The following is a 26,958-nucleotide window of genomic DNA, read 5'->3' on the forward strand; positions in this document are numbered from 1 at the left end:
GATACATTAAATACCTGTTCCGTGTAATCACAATTTAATCACAAATGCTTGAAGGCCTAACCTTTTTTCCATTAATACCTTTTTTTACTTTCTGATTTTTTATCTAATGTATTAGGAATTTTCTGGATTCATAACAAAAATGTCATTTTGCAAATCAATCTGATTCTCATTACATTAGATGCAGAATTAATGAATGTTAACCACAGATGAAATGTAACCCAATTGTGGCTGACCCATATCCATAAAGTAATTTACCTGATTTGTCCTCTTAAATTGACAACTTTTGCTTCCACTCTCCATCTGAATGATGAACAACAGTACACAAACAAAATGTGAATCAAGTGCAATATTAAAAATGATTTATTGATCAGACCAGACAATATCTCTGTGTGTAACAAAGATTGATGAAGTGAATTGAAAGCAGTTATTCATTTTAGCTGTCATCCAACCTCTTATTACTTATGAATGACAAGTACAAATGATGCCTTGTATGGTGTCTTCTAAAAGTATCACTGCTTTAATATGAAAGGAGCACATGCCTACATATTTTGGAAGTAGAGAAGAGTTGGAGCATGTTTTTCTTTACTCTGAATTTTGTTTTAATTAGTATATTTTAAATCTAAATGTAACATTTAATGTTGATATTTCAAGAGATGCAGAGATTCTAAATCATCTAGCTTCATCAGTGGCACCCATGATTATGGCTTGTAGTTAATATTGTACTATACATTCAGCTACACAAAAACATATATTTGTGTCACAAATTCATTTTTATGCCTTCGCCCGTCATTCTTTTACTTCACTGAAGTAAAAGAATGATGGGTGAAGGCTTAAAAATGAATGTATTTATTACCTTGTGTATCATTTATCAATACAAATGTTAACTACAATGTATGTACTTTTCTTGTATGAATCATCAGTATTTTTAAGTTTTTAATTTTTTCAGTGCAATGATGCATTACATATATGCATTGTTTTATATTTGTTCTCATGTCGGGTTTCATTTATCATGTCGTCGGCGGTCATCCGAACCGTCGTATCACACATGCGAAGGTGCAAACCCATTTCAGAGAAAATCGACTTCAAAGTTTACTATAATTTTCACACTTAGTCCCCCAGCCTTACAACATATTCATTGCTAGAAAAATACATGGTTGGAAAGTCCAAGACAATTGCTTGACATTGGTATCTTTATTTTTACACAAAACTGAGAATCCAAGAAAATATCGCAAAGGATCTACATGCTTGTAAATTCGGTTTGAGCGGTTTAGATTTCCCTGTACAAGAATGCCATAGGGAATACAACAACCCTGACCGCGATTTAAATGCGCGTGATCAGTCAAAAGGTTGTATCGCTTTTCACGTGCAAAGTCAATGCAGTTCCCATTGCCGATACGACAGTTTGGCTGACTGCGCACATTGAAATTGCGGTCAGTCAAAACATCGTATTGCTCTGTTACAGTACATGTTTCCAATGGGATTTGCGCATTTTATTAAAAATTTGTCTGGCATTGCCGTGAAAATCCTCTCATATCTCAGAAAATGAAATAAATTGCTGATTAGAAATTTAGTCATGAATAGAGTAGGACTTGTATTTCATTTTGTGAAAAAATCTCAAAATCATTTTTTTTTTTGACCAAAATTGACTGATACGACAGTTTGGGAGACCGCTGATGATGTATTGTATCTTTATTTAAATTTTCTTTTCATGTAATTTTATTTGCTATTTGTATATATATTTTCTAATGCTATGTTTGTTTTATTTTCATCAAATGTCCAGGTCTGGTCAAGCCCCTGGACCAGAGGGGGATTCACGACATACTAGCCACAAGGAACATACTAGTCCTAGATCACGTTCTACCAAACAGAGAGGGAGTGTTGCAAGTACTGCATCTAAAAGGGAATCACAACAGGTATGATTTATATCTCAGCTCACTCCATGTACATCAATTCCATTAATTACATGAGATAAACCATTTCAAGACTTTTGTTGGGGGGGGGGGTACCTATCATGTTCAGAATCCAGATGAATAGTGTTTCAGTAATAAAATAAATCCCTAATTTTGTAGCAATATCTGTAATGAATATTTCAAGGAAGGTTTTTTTACAATGAACTCTTTTCATCCATGGTAAAGCTACATCACTGCATGGTCCATACATCAATTTCAATCCTTTGAAGTGCAAAATGTTAAGAAGATAAGCCAACCTTTCATCTCAAGGTAAGAATAGGCCGATCCAGGGTATAAGGATTTCGGCTGAAATGTGTGGTGGATACAAGGAATGTTAAACCGTAGGACTGATTTTTCTCTTCTTATACTGAAATTAGCATAAATAAGTACATATTGCCAACATTTTTTTTTCATCACATTGATTTGTTAAGCTATAAGTAAATAATTTCTAGTGAAAAACTGATTGGAAATCTTCTCTCAGAATTTCTGTTCCTGTTTTAACCCAATCAATAGATTTTGTGATTTATAAGAGCATTTTGCTAGCTACAAGGTGCTTCACAAATTATAAAAATGTGTTTTAAAAGGAGCTCCCCCCCCAAAAAAAAAAAAAAAAAAAAAAAATTGTATTCTCAGTATTCTTTTCCCAATCATTGATTGGGGTACATAGGGACATGACCACCCCCCTTTGGTCCCAATATTGTACTGTCTGTACCCTGTGAAAATTTTTGCCACTTTCTTGTGCCTAACCCCCCCCCCCTCCACACACACACACACCTTTAGAAGTGATGGGAAAACTTGTTTTTATTGCCTCTTTATTTTTTAATGGGATTAGGAGGTGTCATAAATTTATATAATCTGTAGTAAATGTAGAGTATTCAATAGCTATTGCAAGGTCCACTTGTCCAGAATACACTATGGCTATAACTCCATCAGAGAAGTAGAATTACTTTTTTTCAAATGACAGATAGCTCAATATATGGAAAAACTGCTGCCATGCAGTATATACCCCAAGTACTATTGAGGTTGGAGATACAATGGCTAGATCAATTTATCACTTTGTCAAACAGCTCACAAGCATGATAAATTTGATCTGATCCTCTTTGATTACAAGGTTATTGCAGCCTAATTTCCTTATGAGGCTGAGGTACAAATACACAAAAGTCAGAAGTTTTTTTTAACCATTTTCTGTATCGATCCCCTCTCCTTTCTCTTTCTATGTTACACATTATTTTTCCACACATTTTCCCTTTTTTTTCTCTTATACAACTATTCAATCTCTTTAACATTTAGAGAAATGGTTCATTACAGACACTTGTAAAAGACAATTATTTTATTTCTTTGGGAATATTTCATGTAAGAAGAGAACATATTTGAATAGAGAATGTTGATGAGAGTAAACAGAAATGCTGATGAAATTGGGTGTCTGGTCTTAATGAAATACTGTGGATGCTTTTATGTCTGTATTATATCAAACTTGAAATTAATTTTCTCTGCCCAAGGATTGTACACTCAAAAGAAGTAAAAAGAATTGTTTCATTTTGACCTCTGAGTATTGATTGAATCAATTGATTCAAGAAACTGCCATGTCCTGTTAATAATCAGCTTATGGGAGTGTTATGAGATCACGATCGGGTAAGCTAGCCGGTTCCTGATGGTGACTCCAATGCCTTATGCGACTAAATATTGCCAAAAAGTTTGCATAATCTCGATGAAAGTGACAAATGTCATGTTTTGTTTGTGGAAAGCTCAAATGTGGTTCCATTAAATGCTCTTCTTCATAAAGCCATGAATAATTTGGGAAAAAGTGTAGATTTCAAATAATTAGAAATATAATTTGTGTTGGTTTGATCATATACATGAGATGTACACTGCCGCATATCCATCAATCAGATCATTAATTAAATTACATGTGTGAGTTGGCATTTAAGCATGACTCTTTGTCATACTTAAGTCATTCATAACAAAATGTAATAAGTAAAGTCTTCATAAAATTACCGAATCCCTTTAAGTAAAATAGATTGAACTAAATGCGATTCATTAAATGCATCAAAGTCAGATTGCATCCATGTACATGTATCTGATGTATTTGTTATAAATGGAATGTGGTTGTCAAAATAACAATAACATGGATCTTATTGATCTCCAACCAAGGATGACTTTATTCATTCTCCCTTTTCAAAAGCCTTTCTCTTCCTCATTCTTTCAAATTATCCAAAGTTATCTTGATAAGTGTCATTTTGTTGTATGATTGCATAATTATAGGTATCTTATTAGATATATTAACCACAGTCATTTATAAGCATTTGCCTTAAAAAACACCCTTTTGATTACTATTTAAAAAAAAGATGCAAAAATTTATAATTTACTTTGCACAGCGACAAATTTATTTTCAATTATTGATAACATAATTCTTAATTTGAAAATCACCCTACATATTCTCCAATAATATAATCTATAAAGAGGGGAATCAGCAATGAAATCTGCAAACATATTTTTTTTTTCATTCACAGTTTGTACTTTAGGGGTTTGATTCCTCTTGCTTGAACCAAACTAACCACTTTTGTTCAATAAGCTTCATTGTGTTCATTTATTGAGCCCCTAATCTTTCTCTTTATGTTGGTCTCGTAGTGAGTAGAGAAATGGCCGCCATGCTGGCATTCTCATTGGAACATCTGTGCTTGCTTTGGCATTTGGTTATCATGTTGAGGAATATTACTGCAAAAATAATGGCTTGAAATCAGGTATTAATTTATATTTTAAAAATCTGTTATTTAGCCATTTTCATGATGACTTGATCTGTCTAATTAGTTACTAACAATCTGTTCTAAATGACCAAGGTTCTTTTCCGTTTTGACAGCATCTGATCGTGCTATGCTTCAAGGTTCTCAAGTAGCATTGTCTTGTGCATTATACAGGTCTGTAGTATATTGTAAGCCACCTTTGGGTACAGTCAGAGATAGGCCTCTGTTATTATGTTATGATGATATTTTGAATAAGGGAAAGCAGTTTGAATAACAGGGGGGGGGGGGTCCTTTTTTCCACTTAATTGATGTACTGTGCATCAAATTTTGATGGAGTAATTTATCTCCATTGAATCTGCTTTTATATCACGATACTGTGAAATTTTGATGTGAAGTGTCTCAAGTAATTATACACACTATACATGTACATACAACAATGCAAAATGAGAAGATAAAATAAAATCCTAATTTGACTTTCATGAAATTGAATGAATTTATTTTGCATTTAGTTTCAAATTATGATCAGTCATGTATACATGAATAATTATATATCATATTTATATGTGATAATGCATAGCATGCAATTCTTCAATGATTGTGACTTATTTCATATTTTTTCAAAGAGATGAGATGATTTCATTTGATATACAATTTTAGTATTTCAATTGATATTAGACATTTCATAAACACATGGATGTCCGACTGCTGTTGTGTCTTTGATTTCTGTACAGGATTGCAATCACGATTTTTCACATTCAATTTCCTGTCAAATAATGAGCAGGATATGGATGTTATATTGAATGAAAACATATATGTATCATGTCATCTCTCTGAAAAAAATATAATATAAAAAGTCATGATCCTTAAAGCATTGCAAGTTAGGCTTCAGTTATCACAGATAGATCTGAAAATATGCATTATTGCACCTAATGAATTAGTATGACTGATTACAATTTACAACTATAGGTGAAAAATAAAGTCTGTAGATTTTATGTACCTCTTTATACTTTCCACAGGTAACCCATTTGTATAATTCTTTGTTTTTCTTCTTGCCTTTGTAAAATGGGTCACAACCAATCACACCTTTCAATCACTGTAATGAAGTAAACCTTGAGTGATATTAAATTTGCAACAAATTAAGCTCCCAACACTATTCCAATTAGATTGTTATTGCCCCAAACCAACTTCTCTCATGCAAAAGCTTTCATTTCATGTTACCAATTAATATCTAAACTGAAAGTTTATTGTAATAAACACAGTTATTGGTGGTTATGAAAAAGTGATTTTGATGATTTTAGGTTTCAGAAATGAATTTTTACCTTCGAATCACAATTTTCATTTCAAAATAGCTGTGTTTGAAAAGAAATTAATAATTGTAATTTAGAACTATATAGGGACTTGTGAAAAATGTCGAAGGATGCTAAAAATTGTATGATTGCTTTCAGATAGTATCATTTTTAATATTAAAAAAAATATATCAATAGTTCTATGGTTTAACTGATTTCAAATGATTTAAACTAGTTGAATGCACTGTTTTAAATCACTTTTCATATTTGACACTCTTTCTTATGCAGCTGTGTCTTAAACTTGCAAATGATACATTCTACTCGATCCTCTTAACCTGGATTAAGGAATACTTATGTTACATTCTAAAGTACAGTGTGTCAATGCTTTAGGCCAACTGTCTGTATCTAGACTCGAGGCTATTCTTAATGAAATGATTCACTTTAGCAGCCAGTCCCATTCAGCATCTATTTAGATTCTAAAATTACTCATCAACAGGTTATCACAATTGAATTTCAATACTGCCTGAATGCTAAGAGCATGTAGACCCTCCTCTATCCCTTCCGACACACTCCCGTCTGAATTAACCATTCTAGCTTACATTCTCTTGATACCAAGGTAACCATTTCTTAATTGATCTGAATCCAAGCCCTACTTTCATTATGTACATCCTTCCGTAAACTCCACTGACGATTTCCAATAGTGAGCAGCGGGGGAATAGTAGAAAGTCAAGGCCACACTCTGTGTTCTTGTCAGCTTCTTGTTCATAGGAGCATGCAATATTAAGTAGCTAAACAAGAGTCAATTTGTTTGGAGGTAAAAAGAGAGAATATTTTTATTCCTCTTGAGTCTTTATTTTACAGTGTTCTCATTTTAATTATTCTGATCAATGTTGAATGACCCATTCAGTATATTACCTATGTAATTGCTATTATGTATCCCTCTGTGGTTAATTGCTAGCTATTCATGAACACGCAATTATTTTTTTCAAAGTTTCTTTTAATTGGCTCATCACAGTGCCATGACTATACCGGCAAATTGAGAAATTATTTTTAGATAATAATCAAATATAAATTTGTATGATGTAAAGTACATGTATGTTCCCATTTCATGACCTCATAATTGTACTGACAAAGGCAGACTGAATTAAAAAGAAAGGAAATCACTTTCATTATTGCATACTATACCGTTGTGAATTTATTATTATTTTTTATTATTCTGTCTTCTTTTATGCTTATTTCCTCTCTTCCTATATATGTGATATGGAGAGTGCATCAGAAAAAATGATCACTTGGCAATTTGTTTAATACTCATTTCAGTCCTCAAACTGTAAATCTGTTTTCAAATTGCACTTTATAGATTTGAAATAGTTATGGAATTTTTACATGCATTTATAGTGAATAATCATGTTTAGTTATAACCTAATGATATGAAAACATATTATTCATATTTCTTGAACTTTGAGGAAAATCATGGTAGAAATGATGCATGAACTAAAGGGATTTTTCTTTGAAATGATTAAATCATATTGATTTTTGTTTTAATTAGTATTTCTATCTTTTGAAATGACCATATCAAAACCTAATTTAGTCAACACCTTTATTTCTTGACGATATCTATAGCAAGTGTAGATTGATTTTCTCTTTTCATCAATGTCAATTTTAAGTAATTTGTTACTGGAAAAGCATGAAAGAAAATGGTCTATAAATAAAGGAAGATACTTGACACATGACAGTAGGCCTATGCCCATTTAAAGACATGTTTTTTTTTTTTTTTTAAGTTTACACTTGATGCAAAACAGTTGCTTTCTAAATTGTATTTTTCCACACTGAATAGCCAGACCTTATTGAAAGTTCATGCATAATATGAAATTAAAAATTGATAGATGTAGCTAACACTCTACCATTCACCTTTCACTAATCCATCAATATTGATGGTCAGTGTATTCAGTCAATATAGAGGGCTGTAAATATAGTACAGGGTATATGTTTAATCCAGGTGCACTCAGGTATATAAAGATGGTTTCTGCCATTCAATCATTTTCAATGGTTGATACATTACATGTAACTTAGCAGCGCAATACTATAATGTAATTTCACTAAATGAGAAAGAATACATAGGGCATATATAGCCTCCTCTATATACTCCTATTTTTTCTATTTACATCAATTTTGTAAAGACTCATACCCAATTTTCAGGTGGTATTACTTCATAGAGCATATTCTGTTTATCAGCCAAAATCAATTGCATGGTTTTAAATACCAACTTTCTGCCAACTTTTTGCTGCTTTCATGTTTTTTTAGATTTTAATGCTTTTCACCATATTGTTAGTGGGTACCTTATGTAAATTCTCAACCCCAGTTACCCCACATCAGAAATTATTGCAGCCACTATGTTATCATATTAATATTAAATGATATTGTGGTCATGAAGTTGAAGGACTTTTCTGGTTATTGATTTTGAGGATGCATTTAGTATGCTACAAGCTTCTCAAAAGTTGAATTATGATACTATTTATGTGGAGTGTTTGTCTTATAGCAACAAGTGGTTCTCACTTGATCGTATGTGCTGTGTGAATAATATTGGAGTTTGGTTAATGCCAGCTGATATGAGGTAAATGCTTATTCTTAGTATGTGTGTAGTTTAGCACTGAGTGCATTTATCCTTGTAATTGGCGAATTGTTGTTCACAACTTTTTTGGTTTTACAAATCTGAACTACAACTCTAATAGTCTAATTACAATGATATTAAGGCCTCGCAATATTTCTATAGATGGATCTGAATAATCAATTATTTTCCTGTTCAATGTTAAAAAGGAAAGCCTTGGGTATTTTTCATTTTTCATGAATGAGCGTAGAGGAAAAGGATCTATAGTTTGATTCAATGTCTGTTGCTCCTCCTATTTGTAACAGTATTCAGCTTCACACCAGCTTTTACTAACATTTACTCTAGATTTGCCCTCTAATTGTGCCTCTATGCTAGTTTATCTTACAAAGTAAAATATGTTAAGACCACATGTTGTCATGGTAGACACAATACCATGGTGTCGGTGGAAGCGTTTTAAGGGGCGTCATCCTTCCATGATCGAGCCTGAAGCATCCCACGTCACACAGGGTTTCAACTGGATATATTCAATGTCAATTTTCTGCCCGAAAGGAGCTATTGTCTGTGCATTATACTCAGAGAAGCAACATGTGCGCAGTCTAAGTTATTAGATATTGAATTTTCCTATATTTTTATTCCCCTCTCTCTCCATTGAGGGTCGACAATGTATAGTATATTTCATAATAATGATTGGCCAGTGACTGGTGTATATGAGTGGTGTGTCTGTGTGTCTGTTTCAGAGTTGAAGCTATACAGGAGCTGATGATGATGATGTGTGATGAGGAGGAGGAAGAAAGAGTATATTCTAGGATTGATATAGTGAGGATGATGCAGGCAAGTGGTGGTTACCGTAGGCGTGCCTGGTGTTGTTTGCTGTCCGGTCAAACGCAGAGTATGCTCCCTCATTTTCATCTCTCTTTCTGTATCCCAGTCAGTCACTCAAGATGAGACTTTTCTAGGTGTAGAATCCCTGCATGTTGTCTGTTATGCACTTTATGCCAGTTTGTAACTGCAGGCAGGTGGCTTTTAGCAGGATGGGTGTTGTTGCTTAAGTTCTAGCTTCAAGCGATGCAGGTTCAGCTCTGTATTTAAGTAGGTAAGATTGTCTTATTACTGTAAACATGCTATCAATATGCATTTGATATTGTGTACCATGCAATATTTGTCATTAGGCTTCCAAATATTGGCAAGGTGATATATGTATTTAAAGTGTTAGTGTGAAAGAGGGGTGGGATGCAAACTTCAGGTAATCAGCTTTGTTGATCAACAAAAGAGGAACTTTGAAAATAGACACCTTCCCTCCAGCTAGCTTTCAGAGGCACAAAGGGAACGGAGTTAAGTGTGTCAATTTACCTGTATGCGATTGAGAAGAGTTAGATGGGTGCTATCAGCAAAGATCATTTGCATATAACTGGCAAACATGCCCAAGAAGAATATAGCCTTCTTCATTGGATTGATTTAGTGGTTGTAATGTAGAGAAGCTAATGACAATAGCCTTTGTTGGTTTGGCAGTATACCTACAAGTTTTTCATTGTTAGAGGGACATGTGGATAAAAGGAAACAGTTTGGGAAATTGTTGAGCATCTCTTTATTTGTTAATGCTTCTTCCTACTTTAAGCTTAAAGGACCACTCTGTATAATCTGATCACAGGGACATCTAAATATAGTCAAGCATCCAGCAAGAAGTCGAGTAATAGGCTCTGTGCTGGAGAGGGAGAGTATGATTGTATGTGTGTGCTCATTTAAGGGATGGCATTATACATTGTTTTCTTTGCTTCCATTAATGGATCCCTGATTTATGAAAATTGCTCTGGAAACAAATTAGTACTGATATTATTTTGCTAATATGTATTGATGATTATTTCAAATTAAATCTCTAAAAATGAATTAAGGAAGAAAAGACGTATGGATGTGTGTTGATGGGGGGGGGGGGAAGAGAGAGAGAGAGAGAGGAATATGGAAAAGGCAGCAGAGAGGGAAAACGTTATCTGTCATGATGCTAAATGACAATTTTCATGTTGTCATAGGAATATTATATACAATGTTCTATATGGGTCTTTTGTTGAATGCATTGAAAGCATACACCCATGACAATCTATTACTCTCATTCACTAAAATAGATTTTTCGGGTAGATAGAACACTCTTGTTTTAGTAGGCTCTTTTTACAAATATTTAATATAGATCTACCTGCGTGCATGTGAATCTCTATTGAATTGAAATGTCTTATTAATCATGCAAATCTACTGTACATTTGTATGTCAGCATCATTTGATTTGATATTCCAATATTTGAAGAAAAAAAAAACCCAGTCATACATGTACATTAGGTCAATTTCGTATAGAAAGTGCTCCGTATGGCATGGTTTAGGCACTGGTGATTGCCTTAAGGTCATAGGGCATCCAATATGTCTGTCAGTCAAGTGATGCAATGTGACCAACAAAATGTTCATACTAGGCATTGAATTTGCACAATAAACCCAAGTGTTTTTTTCCATATTATTCTTTTCCTTCTGTTGTAATCAAATGTCAAATGTATCTTTATAATGTAATACTGGTTTTAGAAGTTGTTAAACAGTGTATTCAACTTGTATATACTGTTTTACAACTACTGAAACCAGAATATTTGGACATTATTGGCAATTTCGGTAGTAATATGATTTCCTTATTTGAGATCAAATTAATCTGTAAAATCCTTTAATCAGTCCATTTCACTACCGCCCTTATTACAAGTACATCACAAGAGCTTCAGTTAATATACAAATGTTTCTCTATCTTACTAAGATCAGATACCTCCTTCATCAATGGGTCTTGGGATACCCAAGGAGAAACAACCAGCTAAACATACACCCCAACCTACCATTCATACTCTCCCTCTCTCTCCCACACTCTCCTCTCCCCAGCAACCAGTCATCAACTTTCACCCCAGCGCTCTATTCTACGCTACCCCCATAGATTCTGCTACCACACAATAGCCTGCTACTGTTATGCTAATGACAGCTACATATTACTCAGTCAATAGTAGCTCCAGTTTCCCTCTATTTTCTGTCTGCCAGGCACTTTATAATACACCATTGCTTTCCCATCAATTAGAGGCACAATAGCCCGGTGTGTGCGACCCTCGTGTTGCAGGGCAAAATGATAGAATAGGAAACGGTTTTGATCATCTGTCAAGGGGCTCCTTGTTAGCCGCCTGATCTTTCTGTCCTGTATTGATGGAAAGGTGGATCCTGCCATGGGATACAGCCACTTAATGTTTGATGGATTCAGGTAAAGTACTTGTGTTGATTTGATGATTGCATCAGCTAAACCAGAGTGGAATAGCTTCAGAGAAATTCTTGTATGATTGATGCTATTCATGCATAGTGTTACTAATCACCTGTGCGGTGTATGGGCATGTCATACAATTGTTGCATTTCTATGTTCTCCACTTGATAATCATTGGCAGGCCAGAAATAAAAAAGACCCTCTCATTTGACAATCAATTTCAGATTGACATGAGTGAAAGGAAATCAACAACATGGGTAGAAAAGATTTTAAGAGTGTCCCTGTAATATATCACTGTATGGTCAATAATATAAAGAATACATTGTGTTCAATGGGCTTTATATTAATAACTCATTGTTTGTAATTGTATTGCATCAGCTACTCATTTGTAAATTTTCAATTTCAGTGTGTTCCATGATGGAAACAGTAGTTGAGTGGGGAAAAAAGGTAGAGAAAAGGTGGAAAACAGCATTGGTATGTGATTCTGTGTGTATTTGTACAGACATATATGTAGATAATATTGTGTTGATTCTTATCTTAAAATGTCCAATAGAATTCATAAATTTAGGGATTGTTATTTGTTGTTTCAATTGGATTTTTTCTTTCTTTTTTTAGATATAAAAAGTATTTCAATTGATAACAGAGTATTAATTGCTGCTTTCCTCCTTTAAGTGAGGAATCTACCTCTTTCTGCTCATAATCTGGGCTATGAAGCATGCCAGTGATGGTAAAGGATGATTCCCCAAAGTGGAGCTCTGTTCCTACATTCTCTCATGCTAGGGTTGATTAAAGTATCATTCCAATTGGATTGAGCTCGAGTGATGCCCAGGACTGGAAAAGAAATGTAATAAGGAATCATGTATGCATTGGCCAAGCTTCTAGTCCATAGGCAAACAAGCCAGAGAGAGAATGAGATAGAGAGAGGGAGGGACGGCTGGAATAAACACGAGATGTTTTGCATGGAAGACGGAAGAATTAAGAGTTAAGACTGAATGAGGGAGGGGTAGAATGGTACATAGAGAGATGAGAGTGTGACTGTGCATAACTGTCACACAATATTGCCATACTCTTGGATTCTCAGTGTATATGATAAATAAATGCATAGGCAGACAGTATATCATATACGTGAAATCAATCCTCTTTGCTATTTTAGCTGCTGAATTGAGAACTGATCTCTACATCCTAAGAAGATATATACATTGCATTTTCAGTGTGAATAATGAATTCAAGAATGTTTGGATTTAGTTTGATTGTATTGGCTTTCATTGTCAATGCAGGCTGTTGTTGCTATATGAAATAGATATTTTTGCTTTGTGAAACTCTGTCATTGAGTTTTAATTATCAGAGGAGTGTATCATCCACATTTTTGTCTGACAAGTTGTCAGATCTGACATTTTCCTTGATTCTGATTGGCTGAGAGGCACTGTTGCCATGGTAACTGTCAGATAAAACGTCTTACAAGTCCTTAATAAAATACTCCCTCTAGGTATTATTTTGGCTATGAAATAGAATATGATTATAAATAATGTTTCAGTAGAATGTTTTTATTGCCTTAGACATCTCATTTGTTCCTTTATAAAATTGACTTTTTCTTGTCTTTGTTGCAAACTTGGCAATGCTGTTGATTTTTTATGACCCCATCGTGACGAATGCCAGTGGACTCTACGTCTCCTAAAACATACCTGTATCTTTGTATCACAACATGCTTTTTTGTGTATGTGCGCATTTGAGAATTTGAAAACAGTTTATAGGTTTCACTCTCAAATTATAAGCTTGGTGAAGCATCATATCAGTTTGCATCAATGTATAGTTATATTATAAAGCAAGTTGATTCATGTACATGGCCCAAATTTTTGTCTTACTATAGTTGTAGATAAACTTTGATTTTCTCTGTTTGTTTTTATATAAGCTGAACAAACAAGCAGCTAAATATGGGTATGAAGGTTTAGGTTTGTAAAATGGTAAATATTGGTATTGCAAAAAGTAAACTTTCAGCACAATTGAAGACAATGTCCTGTGGTCACAAAAGCAAATGATGAATTGTATGAATGCATGTCTGTGACAGGATGATTGTGATGGAGATATCAGTTCTGCCCTTTGGCAGTACTAGGAGTTTTCTAAAACTTGAATTACATATATATGCACTATGTAATGTTATTACATTTCCAGGGATGTCATATTCATGATTGGTAGAAAAACTAGAAATGAATGTAAAAATATTGTTAACTTGGATTATAATCCATGTAATTCGCAATACAGGTTATTATGTCTTAGGTGTTGTCAGTAGAATCTTATATCGTATTTTATTAAAAAACAAACATGAAGTTTTAAGATTATGTTATAATTACTTAAAATTGTGTATTTGATTGGCTGAAAGCATCATTGTTATCATGGATTTTTTTACATTTGTAATGTTTGTATCATAAGTTTGTGAAAATGTTGGGTCAGGGTTTTTTTTTGTCTTGATATCAGGGGTAGATGTTAACTGAGCAGATTGTATCAATTTAGATTTTTGAGCTTTTTCATCTAGAAATAGTAGGCCTACATGTATTTAATTACAATTCTTATGCATTTTGCAAAGCAATTTCACAATTGAAGTGTTTTGGTGACCTAAATTTATCAATAGTGATTTTTAAAAACAAATTTTAGCAGCCCATTTGATTGTTAGTTTTTTGTTGTGTAATATAAAATGGCCTTTGGTGGTCTTTTCTCATTTTTACTGTCTTTTTTTTTTTCAACCTTTCGCTGATTAATGCTTAATAATTTATTTTTGCCTTTTCAATTTTTTACTGTGCCTTGATATCTTGGGTGGACATCATTGTCCTAGTAAAAATGGAAACTGACATCGAAAATCAAACTAATCATCATCCTTGATATAAAATGATATCTATATTTGGTAGAAAGTGACGGTAAATTACTACATCCTTACTGAAAGCCCATCAGATTGAACGCATCAACCATCATCATCTCTTTGAGAAGTGGCGGTTGCCCACGTGCTTGCATACGTTCATCATGCTGCTAATGTAAATCAATTTTGACACAACCCTTGTCCCATTACAATTGCATGCCCCCAGGGTACCATTATGGCAGCAGTTATAACCTATGATGAAGAGAGAAGTAGCATGTGACAATTTTGGGCTCTAACAACAAATGAAGTGAGTCTTGAAGATGATGAGAAGATTGACTGCTATGAGAGTAGGACTACCTGGGTGTGAAAATGATTAGAGATGCCAATTCCCGAAAGGTGTTTCTGAAAAGTCAGCCTGTGTTTTATCCAATGTAACAATCATATTATGAATTAGGAAATTGAAACTAGTTCTCCAGGGGAGGGGAAATCCCTTTCTGGAATGTGGAAAACTCTGAGCTTATTTAGATGGTAACCTATTAATTTCTCTTTCTTTTTTCTCCTACTATGGACTTATACCTTGGAGTTTTTCTTACTTTGTTTCACTTTCTCTAGATATTTTACAAATTCTTGATGGCATTGTAGTATTCAGTATAATTGCTTGAGGAAGCACCTTATGATGATACATTAAGAATGCTCGTCTGTAAACTTGTACTTGATTTGTATTACTTGATATTACTTTGTACTATGTTTTGAATGGAAATGGAATAAAAAGAATTGAATTGAATCAATACACATTGCATTATTCTCGAGTATAACACACACGCTTAGAGACAAACCTCGAATATAAACACATGTATACATTCATAGGACAGCATTTAGTATGTTCACATCGATTGATTGATTGATTTTATTCGTCAAGAATATCACAAGAGATTACAACGAAATTGAAGAATACCTTGACAGGATAGCCCATGAAAGCCGAAAGGCTTATTTCCAATGGGGTCCTATAGTTAGTATAAAACATTAACATTTTGTAACAAAACTGGAATATGTAAAAAAGATAATGAAATACATACATGTTACATCAGTCAAATAATATGAAAACATCTGAAGCAAACAACAATCCTCCTAATATGTGAAACAAGATTATATTTTAACATGCCCTAATGTATACATTATCTAAAATAGTAGAAACCAACAGTACAAAATGTGTGATTTTTAATGGTAATATTGCTCCCGAGTAGCTTCCAGTTTTAGGTGCTTCTTTAATGCAGGGTACATATTTTCTGTATATATCTTTTTAAGTGCACAAAGGTTCAAATTTTACATTGTATTTTCAAGTGTGGTCTGCATTCATGAGTAATAGGAGAAACATGCAGAAAAAGATGCATGCTATTGCAGAGGTGGGGTTTTGAATTTCAAAATCAAAATAAAACCCTTTGTGTATGGATTACATATAGGCCTACCTCATTTCTTGGGGATGAAATTGATTATGCCATGGACCTAGAGTGGTAGGTATACTCTGTAGACAACAGAGCTGATTCTGTGATGTATTCGTAACTGACTTTCTGGAACCACATAAATGAATAAAGAGATCTTGTAGAAGATGGGTCGATAGTTCCAAGATTTTATAACATTGGGTGGATGTACATGTTCTGGGTGTATTACTGCTGGCTATTCATGTGCGGGGCCACACAAAACCTCTGACGACCACTTTGCGGCAATCTGTCTGACATTTCAGACACACACATATAGGAAACCGGAGCCGTGTTTGTGCAGCGATATCCCACATTCATCCATCCCACGACCCCCTTCAGGCCTCAGGGTTTTCATCCAGTGAGTGGAGCGATGATAGAACAGGGAATCCCTTAGAACTAGGGCACCCCTCTCAATTGGCATTGGTTAGAGAGAGGGAGGGGTAGTGACAGATTGGAGGTGTCTTTACTGCAAAACTCAACCACAGTTTTTGTTGCAAAAAGAAACTTGGACTACAACTGGTACTATATTGTCTCATTTTGTCAAAATTGGGGAGGAAAAAATCAGGATTTCCATGACTTGGAAATATGTAATGAGCATAACCTAAAAAAGTAACTGCTTTATTCTCATAATAGTAATCCATCTCGCCATCTGCAAACTTCACACATGCATATTCACAAGTTCTGTATTACCAAGCTATGTGTAGACATATTCTTTTACCTTGGTACTGATTTGCTGAAAACATGTTATAATAGATTGTAAACCTGGTACCAATTGGGTAAAACTTACAAGGTAGCTTTACCCTGTACAGTAAAAACGCTGTATCAAATTTATCTACAATGCTAAACCTTACAGTAAATGTAGTTGTTCAACTGGACCCCTCAGAAGAACAGCCGTTAGGCTGAAGAGGGCTATACAGCCCATGTGTTGGAAAATGAATAAATAAAATAAATAAATAAAATAAAACGTCTAAACAAGTTTTAAAATCTAAAACAAGTGTTTAAATTCTTAATCAAAGGGGATTTGTAGTTAATCGTCAATAAGTTAAGTAGGTAAGTGTGATTGTCTTAGTTAAACTTATTAAACAACCCCGGTAAGGTTCATATAGATAACAGTCTTGTATAAAATGTTAAAAAGTGTTTCAATTATGTGATTATCTGCTGTTACAGAGGAAATCTGAATTCCCTATTCTCCATCCGGTCTCATTCATACATTAGCACTGTGAAAAGCTCATTCATGAATGTATGTACATGTATCTTAAATTGTAATCACACAATTATATTCTGAAGTGGGATAAAATGAAGAGCCTTGAGAATTGCTTTATGCTCAGGGCTTTACGTACCAGTTTGAGTAACTATCATTTTATATAATTGAGAATTAATTTAATATTATACTAAATTCTTCTTTTAATAGAAAGTGCCTTGAAATCTGTATACAATGTAAATGCAGAATCATGATGTGTCATTCAGTTTCAGAATGAATGTAGCATTAGAATGAACTGTATTTTCAATCACTTATCTTATTTCAATACGACACAAGTTATCTTGAATTTAAGTTAAAAGGAAGTTATTGAAGAATGTGCAAGTGAGACCCTTTTACATGTATGAATGTAATACATTTTTTTTAAGTAGCGGGGACCCTATCAACTCTTGTCAGTGCCACAAGCAACCAAATTGACTTTGGTCACCAGTCCTCTCAATCCAGGCTACAGGATTAACCAAAGTGTATTGCTTTGTGTTGATTGGATAAAAGGGAGAGAAAGGCATAGAGAAAAAAGGGAGGTAGAGAGTAAGAGAGGGGAAAGGATATTTTTTTTTGGTATGTTATACACAAGAGTGGTAAGCCAGAGTACCTGCATGAATTTATTTTCTTCATTGAGTTTGTTTATTTTGGGTACTATGAAAATATAAAAGCATTGTGTATGATGATAATAATACCCAGGGTAGTCACTTCAGTTAGGAAACTGCTCTACCAGCATTCCCTGCATACATGTATGATCAATTATATGAAAATTCATTCAAAGTTTCCAAAATAAATTCCAAGAAATGCCAGTCATAATTTTGGGTTCATTTTCTTGAAGAAATGACAGATTTCATGAACATGTAAAATGTTTCATCAGATCAACCACAGTTTAATTAGAAGGGCCTGGGATAAAAAAATAATTTGCCAATGCTCTCTCATAAGGCATAAATTCTCTGTAGTAGTAAGTTTGTCAGAGAAAAGTTGAAGAAAATTATAATTTAAACATGTCAATCTATTAACAATGCTCTTTGATATCAATATTTTCAATTGAGTATTGAAGTCAATGCATATTTAATATTCTAGAGCACATGATCAGCACCTGTGAGCAAATCAGTGTAGGCCTATATATAACAAAGCTGTTGCAAAAACTTTGATGAAACATGTGTGTTACAAAGTAACAGTAAGAGTTGAAATATTTGAATAAATGAAAAGATAAATAAGGAGAGAGATAGAGAGAGCATGAAAGAAAAAGAGAGGAACAAGGTTATATTTATGCATCAGATTTTCTCATGAGAAATTTCACACTTAGTGCACCGGGAGTCAAACCCTGCTCCTAAGGAAAGGTGTGGAACCTTTTGTACTGGTATCAATACACTTGGACGGCACCATACTTGAATAATTGAATAGGGACAGCTGTGAGCCTCTATACTCCCTCTTTTTTCACTATTTTTCCGATGATTGTATTCCTCTTCCTACTTTGATATTTCTGCACAAATGTAGGATTATCATATAAAAATCTAAGGAAGAGATAAAAGTATAACAATTTGGATAATCAGAAGTTAATGAAGCTGTAAAAAAAAAAGAATAAGTAATTGTATATTTGTGAAGAGTTAGTTGACAGACAAGGACTGGGAGACATAGAGTGTGATAGGCAGCCAGCCAAGTGGTGATCAATAATTTCATTTTATACATTATTTCATAATCAGAATGTACATCTTTTTAACAGTTCATCAGTGATTTTATGGGGCTGGCAGAAATGTCGGATGGTGTTGAAAACATGATCTTGATATAATCGTGTTCATAGTTTGGATTTATTTCCGATGCTTATAACTTTCACTTAGTAAGAAACAAGAAATTATTTGTGCCAAGTTAAAGCTTAAATTCTATCCTTTTATAGTCTGCAAAATTTTGTTCATGATTCAAATTTATGTTCTTATTCTTATTTATCTTCTTAATGTGGACCATTCTGGAAACTGCTATAGTACAGAAACAATGGTTTTACGATTCCTTGTAAAATCAAAGGAGGGGGATATGACAGTTTGTGTGAAATTTCAATCTTCTATTATTCTTTATATAATAAGAATTTTAATCTGAAATTTGGTAATTCTACAGAGTAGTAACGCGTTTTCAGTATATGCTAAAAACTCAATATTAAAAAATATGACCATAAATAAGATTTTGCTGATATGTAAAATCACTGACAATTTTAGGAGGTATGTGCTAAATATGGTTTCATGTGGTGGGGATGTTTGTTTTAATGCATGTGATGTAACTTTTATAGAAGAAAAGTCATGTAGGTCTACCTCCTCTATAAAACTGATATATATTCATTTGAATTAGATTAATGATGTGCAATGTTCCATACATACATCAAGATCCCATCAACATGTATTTGCAGTCAGGAAACCACCTTCAGTCAATAATTTTGCATAAAGTATATTTATTTAAATTAATATAGCCATATCAGGAGCTCATATATTGTGCTGTTCAATATGTACTTATTGGTGGATTATTTCTGCATTTTGTAAAATATACATCCTTCATAATTAGAAACCATTTTAGAATCCTTAAATTCTCCTCTTATTTGTGTGTAATAGTGTTCCTTCCTGAAATCAATTCAGACTGACAGTGTGAAGTGGCTATTTTATCATACAATGGATTGAAAGATTCCCAATGGAATACCATTGAATATAAATGCTGCTTATGATTTAGCAAGAGAGTGGCAGAAATTTAGATCAGGGATAAACAGTGATGATGTTTACAGATTCTCCTAATGTCTTTAGGCCTTGGGGATAAAAGCTTTGCCAACAAGTCTTACAAAATTTCATGTCATCATATTTCAGATATCTAGTCATTTTTTCCAATTAGATATAATCAGATGATGCTTATAGTTGTACAAATTGTAAATTAACCTATCAACTAACATTTGACTCAATATTGACAATAAAATTGTAAGGTAATTGTAGCATTAGTCTTTTTTTACATAAACGTTTTAGAAGTAGTTTTTGTTACAAGCCTTGTAATTCATAGAAGTAATAGCCTTTTTTATTTTTATATCCTCTGAAGTCTTTTTTCAAATTGATATCAAGAATTAAGATTCTTCATATATATTCTACAATGGTGAGATTGCTTGACCAATATTATACTCTAATTAAAGGGAAAGTTCACGCTGACAAATAGTTAATTATAAAAATTCCTTGAAAAATAATAAAAGATATTGGCAAAGGTTTCAGGAAAATCCATCAAAGAATAAAAACATTAGAATTTTAATCTCCACCATGGTAATTAAACAAAGTATGAGCTTTGCTGGGCCCTGTTTCCATAGTGAGAAGGAAGTTATTTCTGATGTACTTTTGTTGTGCCTCCCTCATAAAATGAGAGGACTGAAACCTTTAAAGTTTGTTGATTACATATGTAGGGATACAAATAATTTTGTTACATGATTTACCAACTCTAATGTCAGATTGCCAGACCTGGCATATCAATGTTGATTCATTCTGGAATGCATCCTTATTGTAGTGTATAGTAGCATTGGAATGCAGTAGTACCTTTAATGCTAAATTTGTATTTGAAACAGTGGAAAAGGACAAAATTTTGTGCTTGGATGCCTTTTAGAAAATCGAGTCTTGAGCATTGAAGTATGATGTAATGCCCACATGCCCTTGAACTAGGAGAGGCATTTATACATAGAATATGTTTGAAAAATCTTCAGGATTCACTGAAAAGAATGATATTATGCATTATAAAGTGCCTTGTAAGATTGAACTCGCTGGAGAAAATATGCCACTGACATTGCTTCCAGATAACTGAGTATGGACTGTTTTTCCAATTTTTATAGGGGTTGGGGTATTTGGTAAGTTGAAAGGTAGAAAGATTACATTTAATTAAACTCTTTCAAAGCATATAGTAAAATTAAAAACTGCAATAAAAAATGCAGACTTATTTTTTTTTAATCCCAAAATAAAATCACTGTAAAATCAACCACATATGAAGAAGTATTACAATTTTCTAATTACATATGAAATGCCTGAAGCCATCTATAAAAGTTTTGAATACTTTGCTCAAGATTGAACATTCATTTCACATCTCTTAAAAACAGGATACAATACATTGTGAATTAATGCAATGAAATAAAAACAATAATGACAGTTGTACAATATAGACAAAAAACAAGAAACATAGAGTAATGAATGGGATGTGAGGAGTAACAAAAAGCTGATGGCCTATCTAGGCTACTCCCTTTTTACATTCAGTACTAATAATAAAACAAAACAAAGAAAATACAAAACTCATTTCCTTGCTGTGTTCCATGTTTTGTTATATCCATGGTTAAATCAAGTTGAATTTCCCACGCCAATATTATTTCATGTACCAGTCCTACATGTAGCATATTTTACTCAAAATAGGTTGACATATTAGTGTTGATACATGGAGGTACTTTGGAACAATTCATATTTGTCTTTAGAAGGGATGTGTACTAATTCCTTCAGAAAATCAAGGCTTATCCCCTTTTTCACTCCAAATATATCTCTCTTTTAATTCTGGTTTTGACATTAAAAAACAAAAGAGTGAAATGTGAAAAAGTTATGATTATGAACATCAAAGTAGTGTCTGTATCATAGTTTGTCTGAAAAAGATTTGTTACAAAGTCAAACTTATTTGTCTGCAGAGCAAATGCTTTCTGTGCAACAAAACATCCATGAAATATAAATTATGTACTTCAAATTTCATGTCATCTAGATACACCTACAGTCACAGATTATTATGATGGATGTTATAATGGTGACAGTGAATGAATATGTGTCAATTGCACACTTTGCTACATAAGGCTGATGCTGGTTTCTTGTGTAAATTTACATTTCTTTTTGTTCTATTCAGGAAATTATTACAAAGCGAATCATGTCTCGTGTCAATAATATGGCTTTGCATATTCCAATGAAATTTGGTTATTATGTTTACTTGTCATAGGCTGTTGTGAAGTAACCTCACTTAAAATTTGTCATCTACAGTGAAAAAGTCATACATATACTCACCTTCACATGCTTTTATTCAGTAAGACATGTTTGGGTGAATGTTTGACCCCGCTATCATAATATCATGGCTATTGTGTAAAAATAAAGAGAAAATATGTACATGTAGTATATGCCATACTGTAGGAATGAACCTATGATGGAAAAAAATTGAGCCCATTTATTTTTTGCTTTGTGGAACGAAATTTCAAACGCTATTGGAGTTGTGCCAAATGACCACCTGCCTTCATGCATGCGTGGGTTCTGCTCATTTTTCTTCCATATTGTATTCATTAGTTTTCATTTTATTCGCTGAATTCATACATATTGTGAAAACAGATGTATATATAAGTCTTGGAGTGTATGATTCATACTTCAGAGATCATTTTCATGTATATACATCTACAACACAAATAACAAGGGAATATTTAGAGAAAGTGAACTCCAACAAAATCCACTTGCAATCAACGGAATGGGCAATCAGAATGATTGCCCGTAAAAGGCAAAAAAGACATTTGCAAGAGCCCAAGATATTGAGAAAAAAACCTTATTAGTGATGTAATGACTCGCTCAAATCTGGATTTAATCCTTAATCATTCTTTCATGTTACAGAAACAAGAGGATATTTATAGGAAGTGGGAGGAGTTTAAAGCTTTACAACGAGAAGACAAATTCAACTACTTGGAACAAAAAGTTGCACTGCAGCGAGAATTAATTCAAGCTTACGACGACCTTTTTCTTGAGAGGCGAATTAAAGCTGACAGAAAACTTCATAAGGTGAGAATGCATTCTGATCTTTCTTCTTTTATCTCCTCATGTTGATAATTGACAGTATCTTCTTGCTCAATAAGTTTGCCTCATTTGTTTTGAGGGTAAACGAAAGAAGTTGCAGCAAACAACTAAGTCTTTTAAATCAAGGTTAATCTAGATCTGGTACATTATAAGCTTATCTTTGTGAAATATTGAAATCTTAGCTCAAAACCAATAATTCTGATGATCACTAACACAGAATCGAATATATGGGACAGTGTATTAATATTGTTTGGAAAAGTACCTGACATCTGATGGAATTCTATGCTTATTTTGCTCATTACTCAGTAGTTATGCATTTTTATCCAAAGTCATTAGCACATATTTTTTCCAATTATACATGCAAACATTTGGTAACTTTATTGGATTCTGTTCAAACTAATTTTGAGATCGTTACCACAACTGGTTTTTATCTTTAAATGATAATAAAATAATATTTTTGCATTATATAAAGATACTTGTTAAGGTATATAATATTGAATCATATTGTTGGTGGTAATCTGAACCTTTGTATCACACATACAAAGGTGCAATCCCATTTCAGAGAAAGTCAACTTTAACCCTTATAAAAAAAATTGAATGGTATACCATTGACTACCATTTATCATACACCATTGATATACCATTGGAATACCATTCGCACAGCACCCACCATACACCAATGGTATACCATTCAAGCCTCAATGGTATACCATTCAAACTAATTTAAATAATTCGGACGTTACTATTACCATATTCATGAGCACCATTTACCATTCATATACCATTGATCAAACACCATTCACCATTGATCTACCATATGGCCACTATAGACAGGTTTACCATTGACCACCATTCACCATTCAGCCACCATTCACTGGCCTACCATTTACCATTCATCCACCATTCACTGGACACCATTGGCCTACCAATTACCTTACACCATTCACCATACACCATTCGCCTACCATTCAACATACACCATTCGTGTACCATTCACCATTCGTGTACCATTCACCATCCGCGTACCATTCATCATACACCATTCACTGTACACCATTCGCGTACCATTCACTGTACACCATTCGCCGTACACCATTCATGTACCATTCACTGCTCACCATACACCATTCAACTACCATTCGTCGTACACCATTCGCGTACCATTCAAAGTACACCATTCGTGTACCATTCACCACTCACCATACACCATTCAACTACCATTCGTCGTACACCACACACCGTTCACCATTGATTGACCATTCACTTTACACCATTCTACCATATACCGTATACCATTGACCTACCATTTACAGTACACCATTGGCCTACCATACACCATTGAACTACTATTCACCGTACACCATAGGCTTACCATACACCATTGGCTTACCATACACCGCACACCATTGACCTACCATTTACCATACAACACTGTCATACACACTATACTATTAGTCAACCATTCAAATAACACCATTGGTCATACACTATAGACCACAAGTGTAAATTCAATGGTAGACCAATGGTTACACTGAATGGTAGACAGTAGAACAACGATGTGCAATGTATAGTAGGCCAATAAAGTACAGTGAATGGTAGACCAATGGTGAACAGCATATCTCTGGGGTTAGTGGTAGGCTTAATAATGGAATAAGTATACACAAGAAAAAAAATGAAAACAGTTACTTATTTCAAGAACGTCAATAAAATGTTTTTACTATAAGAAGTTTAAGTACAGCATAAATGGCACAGAGTATTCACAAGTATAGACTTTATAATTAAAGCACATAAGTTATTAATATATATGACTTAGCTACTCGTTGATATCTATACTCTGTCAATCTTGTTATCTAAAAATAAACATGCATCAAGACAGAGTTTGATTGAAAAACACAACAAATGAAGACTAACATTTCCAAGAATAAACCTGTTCTCTCATATTGCTTTTTACATGGATTGAGTACTTGGCAAAACCACTGTTCTGCATACAAACCTGATATTTGTAATACAATAAACTTGATGTTAAATCTGTTGTGTGTAATTGATTTCAACGACATTAATAAACATTTTTTTACTAATAAGTTCAAGTACAAAAGAGTATTGACAGGTATGGCATAAAAGCACCATATTATGAATACATGTGACTGTGCGACTCCACAAGAGATCAATGATTGCACTCCACATAAATATTATGTTAATCTTCCTATAAACATTTACATGTAAGACAGAGTTTGGACAACAAACTAATGAACACCAAATTTCGAAGATTAAACTCAAAATGTGTGATAGCCTTCACATGGCCAAATGAATAAAGGGTGCCACACCTAGAAGAAATGAAATATCCCCAAAAGGGGGGAAAATAGTACTCCCAAATTGGTCTCTTTTTTCTTTTCACCTAAAAAGATATATCAATGGCATGTTTCTACATAGAATTGTTAAAAGGTATTACCCGCCTAAGTATCCAGAATCCCTGATAACTTTCCTGTAGAAACAGACGCGATGCGGTTTATTGATAAATTGCATCGCGCAAAATACGGTTTCTCATAACCATCTCTCTGAGAGGTGGTTATTGCCATGTTAATCCGTTTAACTTTTCTGTAAAAACACGGGGCAAAATAGCATACGTGTCTGGCTTAAGTGCTTGAACCAAGAAGTGCGATCTCACAGTAAACATATATTCTGGCCGTTTTTTATCTCGCCAGCTGATCGCGAAACGTGTACCTGCTACAATGAGTGAGATCTACCATGAATTTTGAAAATTTTCCTAACGAGATGCAATTTTTGACATACCAAAATGCAATGTGAGGTTATAGGTTGAATTTTCCGATTTCCACCGTATTTGCGACGCGAAATGCAAGTTAATCAGATTATTCAGTCTGTAGAAACAGGTTGGTTTAAGAACGATAAGGTTATTCAAGTCCGGAAAAGATAAACTGTTTTTAATGATTTACTGTAGAAACACGCCAAAAGTTTATCATAAATACAATAATGATACATTAAGAAATAAATAATATATCACACATAGAAAAAAATGTAATGAAAATAAGGAAAGAAAATTATTCAATTTGGAACACTAAAAAACAGAAGAAAAATAGAGACCTTTTTTGCAAAATATATAGAAAATAATATATACAAGATACCAACTTATTTCTTTTCTGTCTATTTTTGTTGTGTTAAATATGTGTGAGAAAGATTATTGTCTTACACAGTAAATTAGTAGTCAATCGTAATTCGAGTCCGGAAAAGATAAACCGTTTTTAATGATTTACTGTAGAAACACGCCAAAAGTTTATCATAAATACAATAATGATACATTAATAAATAAATAATATATCACACATAGAAAAAAATATAAGGAAAATAAGGAAAGAAAATTATTCAATTTGGAAAAATAAAAAACAGAAGAAAAAGACCTTTTTTGCAAAATATATAGAAAATAATATATACAAGATACCCACTTATTTCTTTTCTGTCTATTTTTGTTGTGTTATATTGTCTTACACAGTAAATCAGTAGTCAATCGTAATTTTTTACAACCGAGCTTGGACAAAATTTAAATTCATATAATACAAAAAATATATAAATTGTGATCTTGTATATTCATGAGGACTTGCAGAGAACAGTTTTAGCAAAAAATAACAACTTTAATTCGTCAAAACTTTGTTAATCCTAAACAAATTTGGATGAGATTTTCAGTGTTTTTTGTTTGTCTGATGTACACTTTGAATTATATCACATAGCTTTCAGTC

The 26,958-nt window shown here is 33.4% G+C and overlaps 1 protein-coding gene across 1 annotated transcript in view; it reads left to right on the forward strand.

The window, feature by feature from the left end:
* The first annotated feature begins 1,772 nt into the window (after positions 1–1,772).
* LOC121411985 overlaps positions 1,773–26,958 on the forward strand; it is a 49,898-nt gene continuing 24,712 nt past the window's right edge. The window contains exons 1-2 of the mRNA XM_041604896.1: positions 1,773–1,913; positions 23,030–23,194. Coding sequence (XP_041460830.1) covers positions 1,773–1,913; positions 23,030–23,194 — 306 coding nt within the window. The remainder of the gene's footprint in view (positions 1,914–23,029; positions 23,195–26,958) is intronic.

Source organism: Lytechinus variegatus, chromosome 3 (genome assembly GCF_018143015.1).
Source record: "Lytechinus variegatus isolate NC3 chromosome 3, Lvar_3.0, whole genome shotgun sequence".
Taxonomy (NCBI): Eukaryota; Metazoa; Echinodermata; class Echinoidea; order Temnopleuroida; family Toxopneustidae; genus Lytechinus; species Lytechinus variegatus.